Genomic DNA, 22,112 nt, shown 5'->3' with positions numbered 1-22,112 from the left:
TCACTCCAAACTGGACGGCTGCTGAGACGATTTCTTCTTCTTCTTCCTCTTCTTGTGTTTGGACTTCCTCGCTGCCGACGACGAAGACGCCGACGACGTCCCCGATGCCACTGATGGTGTGACGCTCTCCTCCACATCATCCTCTTCGTCTCCACCCTGTGAGCACGCCGCTGGCTGCGCATATGTGACTTCCGATGGGTGAGGAATGACAGGTTCTTTCCGGCGGTCCTCAAAACGTTTGGTGACTGCATTGAGGCAAAACAAATGCATACTGTTCAGCACCCTTGACATATGGACATACCAGTGGTAACGTGATCACATTTTAGGAACAAAATAGTTTGACACCATGGAAACTGGTTATACAATGGTCCTTGGTAGTGGGAAAGTGGGTCATTATATAGCGGTTTTCTCTCAGTATCCCCAAACTGGAAGATCTGTTCAGTTATATCATTTGGAAAAAAAAAAAGTGTCATATGGCATGAGATGTGTTTTGTCACATTAGATCTCTTTTAAAGGGATGGTAAAGTTTTGGTTACGATGGGGCTGCAGGTTTCCAACTTTTTTTGTAAGATAATGAGAAACCTCGAATGAAATATGAATGAGCATGCAATTCTCAAAGGGGTTCAAAATTTATTTGATGAAAATTGGTTTTGAAATGGCCGAGATATCCAAAACAAAAGGGGTCTAATAAAAGATGGGACTCACCTTTTATTAGGATTGCTTTGTTTTGACTTGTTTTTGGACATCTCAGCCATCTCAAAATTCCTCTTAGCATTGTATGATCTGTAACATCCATATTAAAGGAGTTTCTTAGTATCTCCCAAAAGTTAAACGCTCAGTCCTAATCTCACCCAATACTATACCATCCCTTTAATAAGCTTTTGCTGTACATGGATAAAGTTTCAATTGGTCCATTTACCTGGTGCATGCTGGGCGAGATCCATAAGCCTCAGGCTGTCTCTCTCACCCCCCATGGCAACCAGGAAGGGAGAGTCTGGACAGAAGACAGCATTGTTGATCACTCCCATCTTGGGATCTTTTGACACAATTAGTGCTGGCTTGTTGTCCTAGAAGGAAAGAACAGAAGACGTATTAACTGTATTAAAGCTTTAAAAAAAGAAGACAACTGGATTATACTTGTGTAACTCAATACTGTGAAACCATAAATTTTTGCATGCATGAAACTTTTGCAAATTTCTTGAGGAGCCAAGATTTGCGAAAGTAAATGCATTTGAAAGTAATTTTTTTTTTTTCATTTTATTTTTGCCTGATATCACAACCCACCTGCTAGAGTTTCACTGGTTGAAAAGCGCTGGTGTATATAAGGCATTGAATGCCCATGCGGTGCTGTACAACGTACAAGTGGTGTACTAGTACGCATACTACTACACGTGTAGTAGTACTACTACACGTTCAGTTTTGTTGTGTGTTTCATATCGACCAGCAGCGTGTGTTCTACAAATCCCTGAATCACTCGTGCATGTAGTGTACTCGTAATCTTTTTGTGGTTGACAATTCACGAAAGCTTCATGCTGCGAAAAAGGCAGTGAGCTGCAATTCACATAAATTTAATGGGACTGCACAGTACTGGTTGAGGTGAGGATTCAGGTTTATAACATTCCTAAGTAAGATAATGAGAAACCTCTTATGAATTGTGAAAGATCTTGTAATTTTAAGAAGGATTCAACATTTATTTGATGAAAATTGGTTTTCAAATGGCTGAGATATCCAATAAAGTGAAAATAATAAAAGGCGACAGGCCACGCTTTTCATTAGGATCTCTTTGTTTCACCTTGTTTTGGAATATCTCAGCCACTTCAAAACCGATTTTCATCAAATAAACTTTTGATTCCCCTAAGAATTGCATGCTCTTTGACATCTCATAGAGTGGTTTCTGAATATCTCGCAAAACGTTAAAAGCTAAATCCTCACCCCAACCAGAACTGTACAGTCCCTTTAAAGAAAGTTTCATATTGTGAATGTTGCTGGTTATACATATTCAGTGTTTCCCTGTTATTTTTTCTCCTACCTCCCTATCCATCGAGCTATCTATGGATGTTTACATAAAATACAAACAGAACACACAAGTTTGTGAATCACATACATACCTGGATGTCCCAGACTTTGTAAGAGGCATCGGCTGAGCAGGTCACCAAGAGGTCGGGGATGGTGGGTGAGAGGGAGACACCGGTGACTGCCTTCTCGTGGGCGTGGAGGCGGAAGAGAGGCTTGTCTGCTCTGATGTCAAAGTTGTACACGAAACCTTTCTCAGTGCTCGCCTGTAACAAAAAAGCAAAAGGGGAGAAAGATAATCAGCCAAGTGAAAAAGATAATTGACCATTTGCAGATGTAACAAAAACCCAGCATTAGTGCTTTAAAATAGTGCTGAAATATGAGTTAGGTATAGAAAACACCACTGTAAAAATTTGAATCAGTATGATCGATGTTAAGTTTTGTTAAATATACAAAAAGGGGAACAATATTTATGATAAAAATGTTTCCAGACTTAACCGTCTACATTTACTGTTTATTGAGAAAAATACAGATATCTCCTTATATTTTAGGCTTTATTGCAAAAATTTTATATGGTAGGCTGTTTTGTGGTACAACAGACCTACACATATGCATTAAATGTCATATCTTGAAAGTTTTTTTAAATCACTGTTCCCAAAGGTAAACAGGACCTTTAATTGAGAAATCCTTCCGTCTACTGTTCTAATACATGTCTTCAGGGGTTATAGCCAATGAACAATTTGCACCGTCAATTTCCATATAATTGACATTAACTTTGCTGTCTTTTAAAACTGCATGTTTAAGTCCCACCAAAAAACAAGAGACCCGGGGGTCTGAGGCTCACCTGAGTATCGCAAGTTCACCTTTCATGCATTCTTGCAGACTCTTACCTGAGAACATTGGAAACGTAATGGTGGAGGGTAGCTCTGAGAGCTAGCTTTGAGAGCTGGCATTACTACCTGTCAAGTTTGGTGTATACATATTCATCAAGGGGTTTCCAATGATTATGAACATGCACAATTTACATCACCATTTGGACCCGTCCCATCCCACTTCCTTGGGTCCTGGGGGTGGGGGGAGGACACCCCTGATTCTGCCATGAACAAACTTGGAATTGAGATTCTATCCCCCTAGGGATGCTACCTGCCAAGTTTGGTGAAATTCATCATGTAGTTCTCAAGAAAAAGATGAAAATTCACAATTTAGGTCCCAATTTAGGCCCCCTGGGGCCCCCAAGTGGGGCATGGTGCCCATTTGATGGGAATGAAATTCTTTCCCCTGAGGGATGCTACCTGCCAAGTTTGGTGAAAGTTCATCATGCCATTTTCAAGAAAAAGATGAAAATGTACAATTTGGGCCCCATTAGGACCCCTCCAAACTCCCCTCCCCTGGATCCCAAGGGGGGCACCCCCTGATTCTTCCATGAACAAACTTGAAACTACAGTCATCAATGTACTAATTCATAGTATTAACTTAGCTCTATCACTTCTGGTTCTAGAGAAGGAGATTTTTTAAGATTCCTTCATTTTGGAGAGTTTGGGCCCCTCTGGGGCCCCCAGATGGGGTTTGGTGCATGAGCCTTTGGCTCAGGTGAGCTAAAAAAAACCAAACCAACAACAAACATATAACACTAGCTGTGTGTGATCCTGGAGTATCATATGCTTCTCATCCATAAAATGAAAATGACTATGAAAATTCACATACTCTATATGACTTTGGGTGACAACCCCCCAGTCTGCAAAACTCACCAGGAAATTGAAGGGTTGATAGTGGTGCCACATGACCCTCTCAACCTCACCATCCACAGACCAGGTCCGGAAGCTGTCATCGGTCCTACAGTCACACACAGTCACTCTCCTGGGGGGAGATACCAATTTCACAGGCATGAATCAAGAAAATGTACAGACAGGCTTACACTCGTATCTAGTGTAATGAGGAAGGGAAACGCTGGGTTGTCTCTTTTCTATAGAATGTGAGTTTGCACTTAATGTGTTTTCATCTTTTGCATGGACCAACATGGTCTTAGAACGAAAATGTGACAGGTATGCATCTAGAAAATGTACAGACAGGCTTACACTGGTATCTAGTATAAGGAGGAATGGAAACACTGAGTTGCCTCGTTTCTATAAGTGTGAGTTTGCAGTTAATGTGTTTTCATCTTTGTTATATATGAAGAACAGTACAGGTCACGTGTCACGCACTGACACGTCTTCAGTGTATGCTGCGCCTGCGCAGTGCGAAATAAAGTCAGCTTCGGAAAGGTACTTCTTGGCGTGCACACTTGTTATTGAGTTCTCCAACTTTCCTCCTATTTCATACATAAGTATTAACGCGTACATAACAAAATTGGCGACGAGGATAAACTTCATCAGTTTGATTAGTTTGGTTATACTCTTGTCTACCAAAGATGGCAACTTTTGGTAGTATCGGCGAGTTTAACGACAAGGATGGCAGTTGGACTCAGTACGTGGAGCGCATGAGCCATTACTTTGCTGCGAACGACATCTCCGACGGGGGTAAGCAACGTTCGATACTTTTGAGTGTGTGCGGTGCGTCCATGTACAACCTCATATCAAGTCTCTGTGCACCATCAAAGCCAGGAGAATTATCGTACTCTGAGTTGGTTACCCTGGTAACTAATCATCGAGAACCGAAGCCCTCGGTGATAGTCCAGAGATTCAAATTCAACACCAGGGTGCAGAAAGAGAGGGAGTCTCTCGCAGAGTACTTGGCTGAACTGAAACGATTGGCCGATTATTGTGAGTTTGGCTCGATGCTAAAGGAGATGCTGCGAGATAGGATGGTGTGTGGTGTGCGAGATGAGCGGGTTCAAAGAAGGCTGTTGGCAGAGCCCGACCTGAATTACGACAAGGCAAAGAAACTCGCCCTCGCCATCGAAATCGCGGACAAAAACACGGCAGATTTACGTGGTTCTACCCAGTCTGGTGAGGGAACCGTAAACAAACTTGCAAACTCCCGTGGCCGATCGCAGAAACCCTTGGGTCAACGGACACCCCACCCTCTTACGCAACGCCCGAAATCCACACCTCGCTGTGGGTGGTGCGGTCAAGCCGCCCATAAACAACGCAGTGACTGCCCAGCGAAGGACGCAGAATGCTTCCAGTGTGGTAAGCGGGGACACTACTCGTCTGTGTGCCGAGCGCAGCCCAAATCGCACCAACCAGGGGGGACGCGAAACCGAAAGCCAAAAGCAAGGGGCTCTCGAAATTATCAGCTCGAGGACAGAGGAGAGGAAGCGTATGGAATTTTCAACAAATCTTCCAGTCCAACGAAGTCTCCTCCGATAACAACCGCAGTACTGGTCAACGGACAACAAGTCGGGATGCAAGTTGACACTGGTTCCTCTGTCAGCCTAATTAGCGAGGGAACTTGGAAAAAAACGTGGAACGCAAGTCAGAGACCAACCTTGCGCCCCACCCCCACGGTTCTCCGTACGTATACAGGGGAAGCTCTCCAGATAGCGGGGGAGTGCGACGTTCGAGTGGCTACATCACAAGACGCAGATGCTAAGTCAGCGAAGTTGCTTGTTGTCAGGGGCAACGGCCCAAGTCTGCTCGGTAGAGACTGGCTGAGCATAGTCAAACTTGATTGGCACACGGTCAACGCAGTTACGGCCGAGGGGAAGCTTGACCGCCTGCTTACGCAACACAAGCAGTTGTTCGCCCCAGAGTTAGGCAAACTGAAAGGTGTTCAAGTGGAGCTGAGTGTGGACACGAATGTACCCCCAAAGTTCGTCAAAGCACGCTCAGTCCCCTTCGCGCTGAGAGACCGGGTTGATGACGAAATCAACCGCCTCGTAGGAGAAGGAATACTGGAGCCGGTCAAGTACTCGAAGTGGGCGGCGCCCATAGTGCCTATCGTCAAAGGTGATGGATCTATCAGAATATGCGGTGACTACAAAACAACCATCAACACTGCTTTGCGATCAGATACCTACCCGATACCGCGAATCGAAGAGCTTTTCGCAAAGTTAGTCAAGGGACAGCACTTCACGAAATTAGACCTGTCGCATGCGTACCAGCAGCTAGTCTTGGATCCAGACTCTCGCGAATTTGTGACGATAAACACGCATCTGGGACTGTTTCATTACAACAGAATGCCGTTCGGTATTTCTACGGCACCGTCAGTCTTCCAGAGAGCAATGGAAAATTTGCTAGCGGACATTCCAGGGGTAGCTGTTTATCTGGATGACTTGCTGATCACAGGTGAATCAATCAGTGATCACCTCGCCAACCTCGAACGCGTTCTTCACACTCTCGAGGAAGCAGGACTCCGACTCAAGCACGAGAAATGTGTCTTCCTCGCAGATGAAGTCCAATATTTGGGACACACGATTACGTCCAAAGGACTCAGCCCGACCGCCAACAAGGTCAAAGCCATCACCGATGCACCCCCACCCAGCAACATCAAAGAGCTGAGAGCGTTTCTGGGAATGCTGAATTACTACGGCAAATTCCTGCCTCACCTTCCGACCACGCTAGAGCCTCTGCACCGTCTCCTTCGTAAGGACGAAAAATGGAACTGGGAACGCGAACATGTGGACGCGTTCACACGGGCAAAAGAATTGCTCAAATCGGCAAGTGTTCTCACTCATTTCGATCCGAGCTTAGAGTTGATTTTGTGCTGTGATGCAAGTCCATACGGCGTTGGGGCTGTACTAGCGCACAAAATGTCTGACGGATCGGAAAGGCCCATTGGATTCACATCACGTACCCTGAGCAAAGCGGAACGCGGTTATTCGCAGCTAGACAAGGAAGGACTGGCGATCGTGTTTGGCGTCAAAAGATTCCACCAATATCTCTACGGAAGGAAATTCGAAATTGTCACTGACCACAAGCCTCTCTTAGGTTTGTTTGGAGAAAACAAAGCGATACCCCACATGGTATCACCGCGAGTTGTACGTTGGGCAATCACTCTTTCAGCGTACGATTACCAGCTAACGCACAAAGCGGGGGCAGCGAATGCGAATGCTGACGCATTGAGCCGCCTTCCGCTGGCACCTACGATCGCAGCCGTACCCGTACCTGGTGACATTGCCCTCCTCATGGACGCGATGGAGAAGACGCCACTCACACCAGCGCGAATACGCGCCCTCACATCGAAAGATCGAGCATTGTCGCGAGTTCGGCATTTTGTGACACATGGATGGCCAGATACGCGGATGCTGACGAAAGATGATGAGCTGAAGCCATACGTCAACAGACGCGATGAATTGAGCGTACAAGATGGTGTGATATTGTGTGGATCTCGTGTTGTGATACCACAACAGGGTCGTGCACAAATCCTAGATGAAATCCATGCTGCGCACCCAGGAATTGTGGCTATGAAAGGGAGAGCTCGCAGTTACGTATGGTGGCCACAAATTGACAAGGAGTTGGAGGAGAGAGTGAAATCGTGTGCTCAGTGCCAGGTACACCAACGCGATCCAGCAAAAGCGCCACGGTGTCCCTGGGAACGACCATCACAACCTTGGTCACGCGTTCACGTCGACTACGCCGGTCCCATCGACGGCAAAATGCTCCTTGTCGTCATTGATTCCCACACAAAGTGGATGGAAGTCGCGATCACAAAGAAGTCTACCAGTGAAGCGACTATAGACAAGCTGAGAGAAGTCTTCGCCACTCACGGTCTGCCACACACGCTCGTCAGCGACAACGGACCGTGTTTTGCGAGCGAGGAGTTTGCGACATTCATGAGCAAGAATGCCGTAAAGCACATCCGAGGAGCGCCATATCATCCCGCCACAAACGGGCTAGCGGAGCACGCGGTCCAAACTGTGAAGGCGGCATTGAAAAAAATGAGCGGACCTCTTCACGTGAAATTGTCACGGTTCCTTCTCAGCTACAGAACAACTCCGCACTCAACGACGATGCAGACGCCAGCGGAGCTGCTCATGAAGCGACAACTGCGAACACGACTCTCGGCAGCGGTGCCTGATGTCGATTCCGTTGTCGAGGGAAAGCGAAATTCGCAAATGCAAGGTCGCCGTTCTCCACCACTTCGCGAATTCGAAGTTCATGCGCCGGTGTACGCGCGAAACTACGGGCAGGGAGACAAATACGTGCCTGGAGTTGTCATCGAGCGTGCAGGGCCTATGCTATACACGGTGGAGGTCGTCTTCAAGGGTCAGAATTTTCGCTGGAAACGACATATCGATCAGTTGAAAGCGAGAATGACGCACTCCGTGAAGGAAGACAACGACAAAGAAGTCGAGATGGACGCGAGTGTCGCGTCTCGCGATGACAAAGCAGAGAGCGACAATGCAGTCAACAATCGTGGTGAAAATGCAGTCGACGACCATGATGAAAACGCGGTAAACGATCATCCAGTTGACGGCGAGCACGATCACAACGACGATGTTGCTGTCGAGACGCGTAAAGGAACCGACAACGAAGTAGTAGTCGAAGCGACGCGCAAGACGTATCCCAAACGCGAAAGACGGAAGCCAGATTACTACGGATTTTAATGAACGGACTCGAACTGACCATGATTAAGGACTTTGATTTTCGGACTTGGTGCTTAGTGATTATCTTAAGTCATTTGGGTTATTAAAAAAAATATTAATGTATGAAAACAAAGATGAAGAAAATAAAAGAGTTACAATTATGCAAATATTTGGCGACATTACTTCAAATGAAAAAATAATAGTTTTGTGGTTTGAGAAGAAATATTTTGTTTTTTGGTTTATTTGGAAGTTTATCATAAATGAGTTTTCAGCTAAGGGGGGAGAGATGTTATATATGAAGAACAGTACAGGTCACGTGTCACGCACTGACACGTCTTCAGTGTATGCTGCGCCTGCGCAGTGCGAAATAAAGTCAGCTTCGGAAAGGTACTTCTTGGCGTGCACACTTGTTATTGAGTTCTCCAACTTTCCTCCTATTTCATACATAAGTATTAACGCGTACATAACAATCTTCTACATGGATAAAGATATTCCAAGAAACTAAAATGTGACAGGCAGTATTTAGCAAATGATAACAAGGCATTTTCAATGTACTGTCCATTCTATTTCATAAGCAGGTTATATAGAAAATAAACTGAACATGTGCTAACTTTTGTCAATTGAAAAAAAAAAATGAAATAACCAAGTCTGTCCTGACTGTCTAAATCCAAGGCAGACAATTTACTGAAAGCCTTAATTCAGCCATTACACCATACTTACTCATCAAAGCCACCACTCAGTAAAGACTGAAGTTCAAATGGATGCCACTCTATTGTTTGAACCTGTTTGACAAAAAAAAAGAGAGAAGAAAACACCTCCTACTACTATAGAATCACACTTGCACATGAGATCACCTTTTTTCAATTCATACATGTACTCACATTACAATTTGTTCCCTTACATTATACATTCCTAGACTAGACATACATTGCACATCTTGAAATCAACTCATTTGCTAAACTGTATCTAAACACTAAACAAAAAGTAAGTTCCCCCTAAAACAAACCTCTGTAATTTATGAATCAGGAACCTTTGAGGAAATCAGAATACAGGATCATGTAGCTGTATTTCTCGGCTACCTTTCATGTGAAATTCAGTGGAAATCATTTTGTCACACTCGAGTGAGCATGACTTAAAGTAAAAATGGTCACTTTTTGAAGTTCACCAGCCCAATTTTGCAACTTTGATTTGGTGATATCAGAACAAATTTAAATTTTCCAGGATAAAAAGGCATTCAACATATAATTATGTACTTTTTATTGTACCATGTGACTTGTGCACAAAATTTAACGGTTGAGTGACCACGAGGTGAAAATTGCCAAAATGGCCGATTTGACATGTTTCTCGTGATAATTTCTATCAGTTGACATTGAATCCATGTGTTGAACAGTTTTTACACACAATTCACATAATTTCACGGTTGAATGAGCACATTAAAACAAAGAAAAATAACAATTTAAATTGTGCAGTAAGAATTGCGATAATTTTGCGCACTGAAATCAACTGTATGATGCTCATTTATATTGTGCTAATACCCACACGCATATCAGCGACCACGTGACATTTCAGTCATGCTTCAATGAGCATGTGAGGCTGGAAAACCCTTTTTTTTTAACCCTACATATTAAAAAATTGGCAGTTTGGCCTTCATCCCCATGGTAAGTTCATGTGAAGAGGGGGAATTTACGTTCTCGAAAGCTGATAATGGCATTTGCATGCAATGTGGTTTATTTTGCCGTTGAATGAAAACATTATGAAACAATGATTTATCTTATTGAAATCATCCAGCTGGTGTTGCATTGATATTCTGCATTTAAAATCAACTGAAAAACGTTTGTTGCGTTTATTGCATGGGACCGAAAACCCCCCTTATAATCCATGGCTACCTTTGATCAAATATTGAAGTATTCATGGGAAATTGGTCTGCCTTTACTTTGATGAAATCCCCTTGTTGGGACAAACATGAGAAATTGTGCAAATTAAATCTCTGGGCCTTTTTTCTCGCTACTGGATACTAATTTTGGCATTAAGTTCTTGATGTCTTTGCGATGTCATGAAGCCATGCAGTAACTCAAGGGAAAATAAATGCAATTAATCATTGACATGGTACCAAATTTCACTTTTGTTAAACATCAATATCCTCCCGTGCTGAAAATATAAACTGAGAGTCTGGAGACAAAAGTTTAAACACCTGCCCTCTCATGAATGAGTGATCAAAGAATGCATGTCCAGAACTTGGACAATAAGATTACATACCACAGTCAACACACATGAAATGAACATGATCAGATCTGTGAAGAAAAAAATGTCTGATTTTTTTTTGTACACAAACATAAGAGAGTCAAGAACATAGGGAATAATGCACCTTTATGCCTAGGCTGTCTATACAGCACAGGGGAATCGCCAAAGGGCTTCTTCAAGCAGGAACTCCTGTGAAGGAGGTTGCTCGGAGGGTAAGGGTGTCACCCAATGTGATTAGGAAGCTGAGAGCCAAATATGAGCAAACTGGAGAAGTTGGCGATATGGCACAAACAGGAAGACCGAAAGTTACCACTCCAAGAGAAGACCGGGCCATTACAATGCATTGCGATGGAGGTCACTTACAGGTATAATCAAGATCTTTATTGATTTTAATGTTACAGATGCTTTCCAATATGGTTGTCGACATAATTGTGACCATTTTGATGACCATTTTGTTCGATTACTTCGAAGTCTCGCTAGGCTAGCTGACCTTGAATTTAAATGCATTCCATAAGTTATCGTTATTATCCCCATTTCAGCGCCACAGATTCAAAGGGAACTTCGTCCGCGTCATCAGCAGAGAGTAAGTGCTGGAACGATAAGGAACCAGCTACATCATGGCGGCCTTCGATCCCGCCGCAAAGTTAAGAAGACCGAACTCAAGGCACTCCACAGGCAAGCCAGACTAAGATGGGCCCGGGAACATGCCCGCTGGACACAGAGAGAATGGGGATCTGTCCTCTTCTCAGATGAGACTTGTCTGTGTCTGAGACACATTGATGGTAGGAACGTGTTTGGCGCCGGAGAGGTGAGAAGCACACAGAGTGCTGCATCCAGCCTGTTACAGCGTGTGGTGGTGGCAGCGCCATGGTGTGGGCTGGCATCAGTCTGGGAAACACAACACCTCTGATTCAGGTTAACGGGAACCTGAATGGACACAGGTACATGGAGGAGATCCTGCGTCCCCACGTCCTCCCTTATGCAGCAGCCCATGGCCATGGATTCGTCTTCATGGACGACAATGCCCGTCCACATCGTTGCCGAGAGGCGAACACTGTCTTGCGCAAAGAGGGGATCCGGAGGATGACATGGCCTGCCAATTCACCTGACCTGAACCCCATTGAACACTTATGGGACCAGCTGAAACGGGCTGTGTATAGGCGAGTGAACGAGGTTACCACTGTCGAGGACCTGACACAGATCTTGCAGGAGGAGTGGTTGGCCATCCCCCAGGAGAGAGTGGAAAAGCTCATCCGCAACATGAGGATGAGATGCAATGCTGTCATCAAGCAAAATGGTGGCTACACTCGCTATTGAAAGAGACTAGTAGAACTCTAACTTATTTACGCCGAACCGAAATTAGACATGTCGGGATAAAATTTCACTTAGATGTTTGTGCTGCTAATAATTGGTTTCCTTGATTATGAGGGAAGTGCTATGTTTCCCTGCACTTAAGTCCATATTTTTGTTTGTACATCTTGTATTATTCTCCTTTGAAAGTGTTTTCTAGTGTCAAGAATTTTAGTGCTTTATCCATCTTTATTCATTTTCTATTAAGCTTTTTGTTTTCATATTGTTTTTCATTATTTCCATGTGAAAAAATCATTGACAGACACAATCTGGAAAAACTATACTAAGAATAAAAGTTTGAATTTATCAGCGAACACAGATGAGTGAAAGTTGTGTTCATTTATTTGTCCATTCATATAATTATCTTCTTTATTTTCCTCATTGTCTCCTCCCTCTTCATTTATCTGACTTCCTACTCCATCTGCTCCTTGTCTTCTTTTTCTTCTTCTTCCTTTTTTTTTTCTCTCTCTTCCTCTTCTTTGTTCGTTGTCTCTACTTTTTATCTTTCACAAGGTTCCGCATTCAAAGTGAATCGTGTAGTCTAACAAACAAAAGGAGAGTTATTGCTACTTACTGTTGGTATTGAGCGTGATGAGATAGTGGCCTTGTTGTTCATGTGGTGTTAATAATTTTTATGGTGATGATAGTTGCTTAAAATGTTGGTTGACTATTATGTGATTGTTATGGCAACATAACACAGATTGGGTAGCATCTGCACTCACTTTTTAGGCTCTATCCGCTAACACCGCTGAACACGTCTTCATTAACAAAACAAATATAATCTTATGGGAATTTCAGCCAAGAAAAATGGTTTTGACCTGTATACTATGCTCATCTTATGTGCTCACTGAAGCATGTCGCAATGGCATTTTTATTGAAATGTTATTTGTTTTCATTGAAATCAGAGTAAATTCCAAACATTTCAACTAAAACATAAAAAACAATGACTATTGTTTATTATATAGGATAAAAAGGATTTTCCAGCCCCACATGCTCATTGAAGCATGACTGAAATGTCAGGTGATCACTGTACGCACATGGGTATTAAACACAATACAAAAAAATTAAACAGTTGATTTCAGTGCACAAAATCATCGCAATTCTTACTGCACAATCTAAATTGTTATTTTTCTTTGTTTTTAATGTGCTCATTCAACTGTAAAATTATGTGAATTGTGTGTAAGAGCTGTTCAACACACGCATTCAATCTCAACAGATAGAAATTACCACGAGAAACATGTCAAATCGGCCATTTTGGCGATTTTTACCTCGTGGTCACTCCACCGTGAAATTTTGTGCACAAGTCACATGGTACAATAAAAAGTACATAATTATATGTTGAATGCCTTTTTATCCTGGAAAATTTAAATTTGTTCTGATATCACCAAATCAAAGTTGCAAAATTGGGCTGGTGAACTTCTAAGAGTGACCATTTTGACTTTAAGTCATGCTCATTCAAGCGTGGCCAAATGATTTCCACTGAATTTCACATGAAAGGTAGCCAAGAAATACAGCTACATGATCCTGTATTCTGATTTCCTCAAAGGTCCCCGATTCATAAATTACAGAGGTTTGTTTTAGGGGGAACTTAACTTTTTGTTTAGTGTTTAGATTCTGTCAGAGCCTTTGTTATTGACATTCTGCAAAACTTGATATTTAAGGTACGGTAGTGAACTCAAACTCTATTAAATGATACCTGAACCTAGATACCGAGTACCCTGTCAAAATTTGTATTTTGGTATGTTTTATTCATTCCATACATGCATTAAAACTGATGCACTGTCAAAGAGATGGGGAAAGAGGAAGAATGAGAGAGGAAACTTGATTAAACTAGATATATCGCTACGGCTACTGATATGCCTCCGCCATAATGCATGGTTCTCCTAATAGGTCTATAGTACAATGTCTTGACAATGTGTGATGACAGTTTCACACAATTGGCAAAATATTAAAATGACAGGTTTGCCACAAATGTGCTGAATGTTCACTTTCCTAGAACTAGGTTCAATTGGATGAATGATTAAAATGTCAGAGTGCAGGTATTTGGGGAACTGATAATTTTTACTTGACTTTTGACCCTTTTATAAGTTTATGCATTGAGTAATTTTCAAGGTATTGAGAAAAAGTATAATTTCAGTATCAAATGGGAAAATAGCATTATCTAAACCTGGCCTTTGACCTTTGACCTCACAGTTCCAAAGAAAATCACTGTTAGGTTGAACATGCATAAATATGTAAGTTTCATGATGATACCTTGAGTTACTTTCGAGATATGGAGGAAAAAGTGCAATTTAGCACTTTCACTTGACCTTTTACCTTTTGACCTTTGACCTTTTGGCAAGAAACTTCCCCAAAAATATATATTGGGTAATACATGCCATACATCAAGTTAAAAAAAAAAAACCTTCAGGCATATTGCATTTTAAGGAAAGTAGTGCTATTTTGAGGAGTTGACCTTGACCTTTGACCCCCCTGACCTTTGACCCATGACCCCCAACTTCCCTAGATAATCACTGCCCATCGGTACAAGTATATATACTAAGTTCCATGAAGATACCTTGAACCATTTGCGAGATATGGAGAAAAACATGAAATTTCAATTTTTTTTTCTTCACAAAATAACCTGTGACCTTTGACCTTTGACCCTGTGACCCTAAAATCCACATAAAGTATTATCCCCCAAGGATATACCCTCATACCAAGTTTGATGTAAAACCACCACATGGTTCTTGAGATTTCGACAAAAACAAAACGGGACGGACGGACGTACGGACGGACGGACGGACGGACGGACGACCCGAAAACATAATGCCTCCGGCCACTTCGTTGCGGAGGCATAAAAAAAAAAGACTCACCTTGTCTGAGTGTCTGCGCAAGGCTGAAACTGCCTTGCCCTGTCCAAGATCCCACAGTAAGACTGTATGGTCAGCCGATGCACTTGCTAGGCCGTGCCCAAGCTGGTAATTCCAGGACAAATCCAGCACAGCGTCACTGTGGCCCAGCGATGCTACAGGGGTCTGATTACGTTTAAATTCAAAACAGGATGCTTCAGGCCTCTTCCCACTTCAAACTAGGGTATTCCACTCATTCTTATGCAACAACCTCAAACAGACACTTGCAATTATCATTTCATTTCATTTTTCATTTTATTGTTTCTGTATGGTACAATATAATCAATCATTTTCAGAGATAAACACATGATTCATAATAATTCATGCCTGATTTTGCACATGACAGGTAATCAAATCATTGTGACAAAGAACGAAGACATAATGATAATAAACAAAAAGTCAAGGTACCATACAGGAGGATCCCCAGTAAGCCGAGCTTGATATTGGGGCCTCGTACACAAATAAATATTTAAATAAACAGTTTCAACCAACTGTCGGTTTACTTAACTACAACAAGACAAACTAGTTTTACACAACAAAATTAGTTACACAACAAAACATACACGGACATGTACGCAGGTGATGCTAAGAAAGAAAAACAAAGAAGAAGGGGACAGCGATAATGAAAAAATGGTGAGAAAGAACAGAAGAGAGAGAAATAGAAAGACGCCTCGTTATCAGCATCAGACATTAACCATAATGGAAATTATCTCAGCCCTCACGGAAGTGATTGTGTAATTTTCCTCTGTATCAGGTGACTTGTTTCAATTTAACCTGCTGGAGTAAAAAAAAAAAAAAAAAAAAAGGGGGGAAAAAAATCCCCCAAATTCGTGTTGAAATTCCATAGGCTGCCAAAAAAAAAAAAGGATTGACACTTTGGACATTTATCAACAGGAATTTAAATATACTCATGTCAAGATAAAGTGAGAGTAAGATGTATTAAAGCTTTTAACAGAAAATTTTAAATCTTATCAGTGGTTGGAATATGAGTATCTCATTTCCTGTTCACAAGACCTCCTTCAAAAGTACACACATTCTCTCAGATTGTTCTCTGCTGTGAGGAGGCAGACATACCTTTCTAGATTTCTTTTTGACTTTCTTTCCCAGGGTATATGCTGGCTCCACTGAGTTGATAATGTCTAGATCCCAAACTTCGATCACCGGTGTCATGTTACCGATAGCAACCAGATTTCCTGCAAATCAGTGAGTGAGGATAACATATCAAGTACAAATATCAAGTCCTGAAATCTGTCAGACTGTTCAGCAGATGGAAACTTTAATTTGCAAATCAGGAATGGGTTAGGGAGGAGGGGAGGGAGAGGTGTAGCAATCCATAAAACGACACAAAGTCATTGAAATTGAAGCGATGAACAGTATGTTGACCACATTTGACAAGGTTCTTACCTGCTCATGTCAAGGCCATCAAATAATGTCTTTGAAAACAACAGAAATGAAATAAATTCAATGAACATTTTCCTTCTCACTGGACACATCCTCTGGCAGTATGCACTAATTGTGCTTTGGGCTACAAAATGCCATCTTTCAACAAACATGGGGCATTGCTGGGAGGGTGAATGATGCTGTTGCTGAAATTTGTGAAATTCTTGTGGAAGCATTGACTGTTTTGCACAGAGATTCTGAGCTAATAATCAATGTTGCTATGCTAACATCTTGATTGTTACCTAAAATCAAGAGGGTCAGTACCTGGTTGTGCTTCCATGGGGTCAAAGTTCAGCCATTCCAGAGCAAGGGGGAAGGACGACAGGAGAATATCATGGTGAACGTAAAGCACTCCTTCTGTCTCGTTGAACACTATGTGAATAAAGTAACAACATAAATCATTCAACACAAATAAAACTACTGACTTGTCATTCATGTTTACTTGAACAAAAGACTCAATGCACAAGGACATTCATGAGCAAAAAAAAAAAAAAAAAAAATCCTGGTTTCTGACCTGGACACAATGAACAAAGGTTTCTGTCATGATACCAACACACAATATTACAATCAGTAAATTTAACATCTAGGCATAAACATATCAAGAACATATTTTTCCTAACATGTCACCCAGGAGGAGAAGGAGAGAGGAACAGTTGAAGAGTTTGTTTGCAAAAAACAATAAGTCCATATTTGTCAAATGGAGATATTTGCCATTAAAGGTCAAGAAAAATAAAGAGAATAATTAGATTTTTTTTGCTTCTTTTGACCATAACTTCAAAAATGTACCTTTATATGTAGTGACCAATATATCATTTAAAAGGTATTATTTTGTACCTTATAACAGAGACCGTACTTCAAAATCTTTAAAAATGGACTTATCGGTTTTTGCAAACAAACTCTTCAGTTGGAGAGACAGACAAGCAACAGTTTTGCAATATCATTTCCTATATGACGGTTGATTAATGCACTTCAGCAGATACACAAATCACAACAAATTTGTGCACCATTTCATATGTAAGCAATCAACAAAACAACACACACAATAGTTGCAGCTGTAGATGTTTACAGGCAAGCAACAGCCAACCAACTTTCAGCATTTCAGAGATTATCACCAATGGTGACTGCAGTCAAGGCAACCCTGGGTTGCGAGGTGTTTTCATGATGTGGCATGATGTTAGAATTTCCCATCTTCGAGAAATCTTGGACTGTTAATTTACACGGTTACGCACGCTGCCTAATTATCTATAATCTGAATAGCAGCAATGAACTTTTAGTACACATTATAGAATGGGTAGCGAGAATCCTGTGATCTGATTGGTCGAGAGCTATGTGTTCATTTTTACTGGCTACACGCTGAGTCACAGTGGTAAACATGTTATCGCGCACTTAGCAAGAGTACGCGTACTTGTAACAAAGGTTCGCGCACTAAAGCAAGCGTTCGCGCACTCACTTGGCCATGCATCCAGTAAAAACGCCATGCATCCAGTAAAAACGGTAAGTACGGGTATGCATGCCCATTTACGGCAAGCCAAAAGGAAATGCATCCAGTAATTTTGTCATCGGGTAACACGATAGAAAAATGGGTTTTTGACAAGAAAATTACCCATTCTATAAATCAGATGACGCACATGTCTTTCGTGCGTCAGTCGGAATATAGTGTGCATGCGGTAACTATGGAATTTAGCCTAAACCCACTCGGCTTCGCCTCGTGGGTTAAGCATTCCATAGTTACCTTATGCACACAATTCCGACTGACGCACTCAGACCCGTGCGTCATTTGTATATTACTTCTAGCGACTGTTTTCTCACCATATACTTCTAAATTGCAGAAGTCCTCTTCGGCTTTCCCGATCACTATCATGTTGTCAGATGGCTTGATATTGATATCTTCTCTGTCGATATCATCTTCCTGCACAACAAAGGCATGAAATACTCCAGATCTGAAGGTGCTTTACATCAAATGCTTTCTACTACAGTGGACTCCCGTTACAACATAAGTCCTCAGGAGTCCATTTTCATCTGGCCTTTGACCCTAAAATTCATATGATAATCACTGTCAGGCAGAAGATGCATGAATATGTAGTACGTTTCAAGATAACTTGAGCCACTTCCGAGATATGGAGGAAAAACTTAGTTCAGCACTTCACTTGATCTTTGACCTTTTGACCTTTGAGGCATAAACAAAAGGAAAAAAAAAAACTATCCAGAGAATCTCTATTAGGTTAAACATGCATACACCTAGTGTAAAAAAAAAAAATAATAATCCTGCTGGCATTGCATAAACATGAGGGAAATATTTAGTAAAATTTTGAAGTGTTGCCCTTGACCTTTGACCCCTGACCTTTGACCCCATGAACCCTAAATTCTCTAGATAATCACTGCCAGTCAGTACATGTATATATGTGACCCGCTACAACAAAAAGGTCCTAAAGTCGCGCACGATCGAAGCCGTGAAAATCGAGTTTGAAGTCAGAGCATTAAAATTGGTCAAAACTTACGATTTTCTGATTTTGATATATTATTGAAGTCTAACATGTCTTCTATCATCTGTCGAAATTTTGAAGCAAAATGATCAAAGGAAAGACCAAAAAAAAAAACGTTTTTCTGAGCCATGTTTTTTGGCATTTCAACGAAGCAGAAACTGGTTCGAAAATGTGGATTGAGCGCCACAGATAGGTTCCGCCCCTAACAACGACCAGAGTGATCTCATTGGTCAGTTTGCTGCTTGCTGCTAACCGAAGCGTGAAGCTCGCACATTGCCCAGTCGACTGGTGCGTGCGGGCAAGGTGCGCTATGCTCAGCCGCTTCTCACATCCTGGTCACTGATTGGTTGGTGAGGAGACCACCGACGCTGATGTGCTTGAATGAACTCTTCGGGGGTTGCTAGGGCTTACCTTCTATTGTCCAGAGGTGAAAACTGACTTGCGTGTCCCTTGATCGCGATTGCGTCGAAAGGAAGACTTTTAGGGCGCTTTTCTGGAAACAGTGATTTTCCAGACGTCTCGACATGCTCTCTGTTAAACATCGATATCTCCGCAGCCGATTATTTTTTATGAAATGTGTTATATATCAATTTAAAGCAGAAAGATTAGGGGATTATATCATGCAGTTTTCAAATAATCGACCTCGCCTGACTTTAGGATCATTTTGTTGTAGCGGGTCACATATACTATGTTCCATGAAGAGACCTTGAACAATTTCCAAGGTACAGAGAAAAAAGGTCAAGTTTTAATATTTTTACTAGACCTTTTGACCTTTGACCTTTTGACCCAAACTTTCACCAGAGAATCTTAATTGAGTAATACATGTATACACTAAGTTTCAAGAAAATATCTTCAGGCATTGCATAGATATGATGGAAATAGTGAAATTTTATGTATTTGACCTTGACCTTTTGACCTTTGACCTTGAGCATGTGCCCCCAAGAGTTGATAGGCACAACTTCACCCCCTAATACACATACATGCCAAGTTTTATTAGGATACCTCAAAAGGTTTTGATAGTTACCTTGTCCACAAAATTCATTACGGACGGAAGGACGGATTGACGGACGGACAACCCGAAAACATAATGCCTCCGGCACCACTTCGTTGCGGAGGCATAAAAAATAATAAATGGAGGGGAGAAAGATAAACTAAAAGTGTTGTGTGGATGCTAACTTTATGGTATAGTGATCAATGGTTTAATGAAGAAGAAAACAGAACAGAAGAATTTCTGCCAGGGATCCATCAAGCAAATTGTCACTCACTGTCCAGGAAGATGTAATTTAAACATGACAACAACAGAAGGAATTGATTTGATTCCTACAAAGGACTTACCTCATCATCTTTTATACTTATGTAGGGATCATCATCATTGTCTGTGAAGGTGGCAAAGTTCCGAAACCCTGATCCAAGCACATCAGAAACTGGGGGAAAAAAACACCCACACAAACATAATAGAAAGTTTTTATGTCTAAAGTTTGATATATTATGCATTCAGTTTATGTAATGTCATAGCAGCAATGCAATTTTGGCCAAACCAGATGTCCATCCAAAAATATTCAATCCATGTGAAGGAGAGTGTATGTCACCGAGAGTTACTTTAGGCTACTGGCTCAGAACACAGGGCAAAGCTTTAAGAAGCAAAAAAAAAAAAGCAAACTATTATTACTCACTTATATGATGCCAGAGAGTCAGACAGGCAACTACATCACATGGGGCCAAAAGACAACTAAAGAACGAACAGTCCTAGGACTCTGCTCTTATTTAACACTACTCATAATTTCAGCATTGTGCATGAATGTCACAGATGTAACAAATCTCTAGACCACTCTCTTTTACCTGGAGGGCTAAAGATTTGAATCTGTCTTTCCACAGCTAATCCACATACATCTTTTTTTTTTCAAAGTGTTTCAGGTCATGAACGAGCTTTCACCACATTCTTACCTTCTGGCTCCTGGTCGTACTTGTCCAGGCCATATTCTGCCAGGTCCGCATCCCCATCGGCTCCAGCCTCTTCCATATCCTCCTGACTTTCTCCATCTGCTGAGCCAGCCGTCCTGGTGGCAGCATCCATTTCTCCATCGGGTTCCTGATCCCCCACCTCCTCCTCATCATCATTATCATCATCATCATCATCTCCCAGCATCAGGTTACTAAGGGACCTTTGGCTGTCCTCTACCAGAGCTTTCAGTTCATCCTTGGACAATTCCAGCTGCGGAAGATTGGATACTTACCACATTACTTCCAACAATATGAACTAGCTAGTAAATCTTTTCTTTCTTTTTTTTTCTTGACAAACTTCATATTGTGTTTGATGGATGCAGTGATTCTGTCATCGGTCAAATTATGGACGTACAATAAAACTTAATTAATGCAAATCACACATAATTTATATGAACATAATACATGATTACAACTAAGGAGAGCATTGTGAGTCTGTAATAAAATAGTACTATCAACTATCAATACATAGCAGAGTTTACAGTAACATATACTTTTGTAATTCAAAGTTTCTGTTATCAAATATTGCATTATAATCCTGTGACTTTAAAGGTACTGTTTATCATTGGGAGCAGTCATTTAAAAAAAAATGTTTGAGTTATCACATTTGATGGATATGTGTAGGTCAGGTGTATGGCAAAACATCCTACCATATAAAAATTTTGCAATAAAGCCTGAAATATAAGGAGATGTCTCTATTTTTCTCAATAAACCATAACTGTAGACGATTTAGTCTATAAAAAAAATTTTTAAACTATTGTTCACATTTTGTATATTTTACAATACTTCACATTGATTATACCGATTCATTTTTTTTTTTTACATTGGTTGTTTCTATCCCTAACTCACATTTTAGAACTATTTTGAAGCACTAAAGCTGGGTTTTTGTTTCATCTACAAATGATAAATACTGCCTTTAAAGCTTGGCACTTTCTGAAAGCATGGGATCCTCAAAGAATATAAAATCCTACACACCTGATGACCATTGATGGAGAAACTCTAGAAATCTATAACAATTTGTCTATCATTTCTTAAATAGTACTTCTCATTTCAAAATTGCAGATTGCAATCACACATAGTTGCCTTGCCTTTGGATGTGATAAGGTTAATGGAATCAATGTTCAGTGGTATTACCACCTTGCTGCGCCACACAATTACCTTGTCTGGAATATGCTTTGCAACGTTTCTCCTAACCCACGTCAGACTTGTTACAATAGCACTGGCCAT

General features: G+C 41.4%; 1 protein-coding gene across 1 annotated transcript; it reads right to left on the bottom strand.

The window, feature by feature from the left end:
- On the bottom strand, nucleotides 1–22,112 carry LOC139727467 (periodic tryptophan protein 1 homolog). Its single transcript, XM_071638439.1, has 12 exons — nucleotides 22,044–22,112; nucleotides 20,829–21,096; nucleotides 20,220–20,308; nucleotides 18,211–18,310; nucleotides 16,666–16,773; nucleotides 16,036–16,154; nucleotides 14,926–15,087; nucleotides 9,200–9,261; nucleotides 3,762–3,870; nucleotides 2,109–2,279; nucleotides 920–1,067; nucleotides 1–245 (listed from the first exon to the last, which is right to left on the bottom strand). Exons 1-12 carry the CDS (start codon nucleotides 22,110–22,112, stop codon nucleotides 1–3), a joined length of 1,650 nt encoding a protein of 549 aa, XP_071494540.1.

This window comes from Diadema antillarum, unplaced genomic scaffold (genome assembly GCF_040938485.1).
Source record: "Diadema antillarum isolate AM-2024a unplaced genomic scaffold, OU_Dant_1.0 seq00000131_RagTag, whole genome shotgun sequence".
Taxonomy (NCBI): domain Eukaryota; kingdom Metazoa; phylum Echinodermata; class Echinoidea; order Diadematoida; family Diadematidae; genus Diadema; species Diadema antillarum.
The sequence above is the reverse complement of the archived record's forward strand: the minus strand, read 5'-3'. Positions and strand labels throughout refer to the sequence as shown.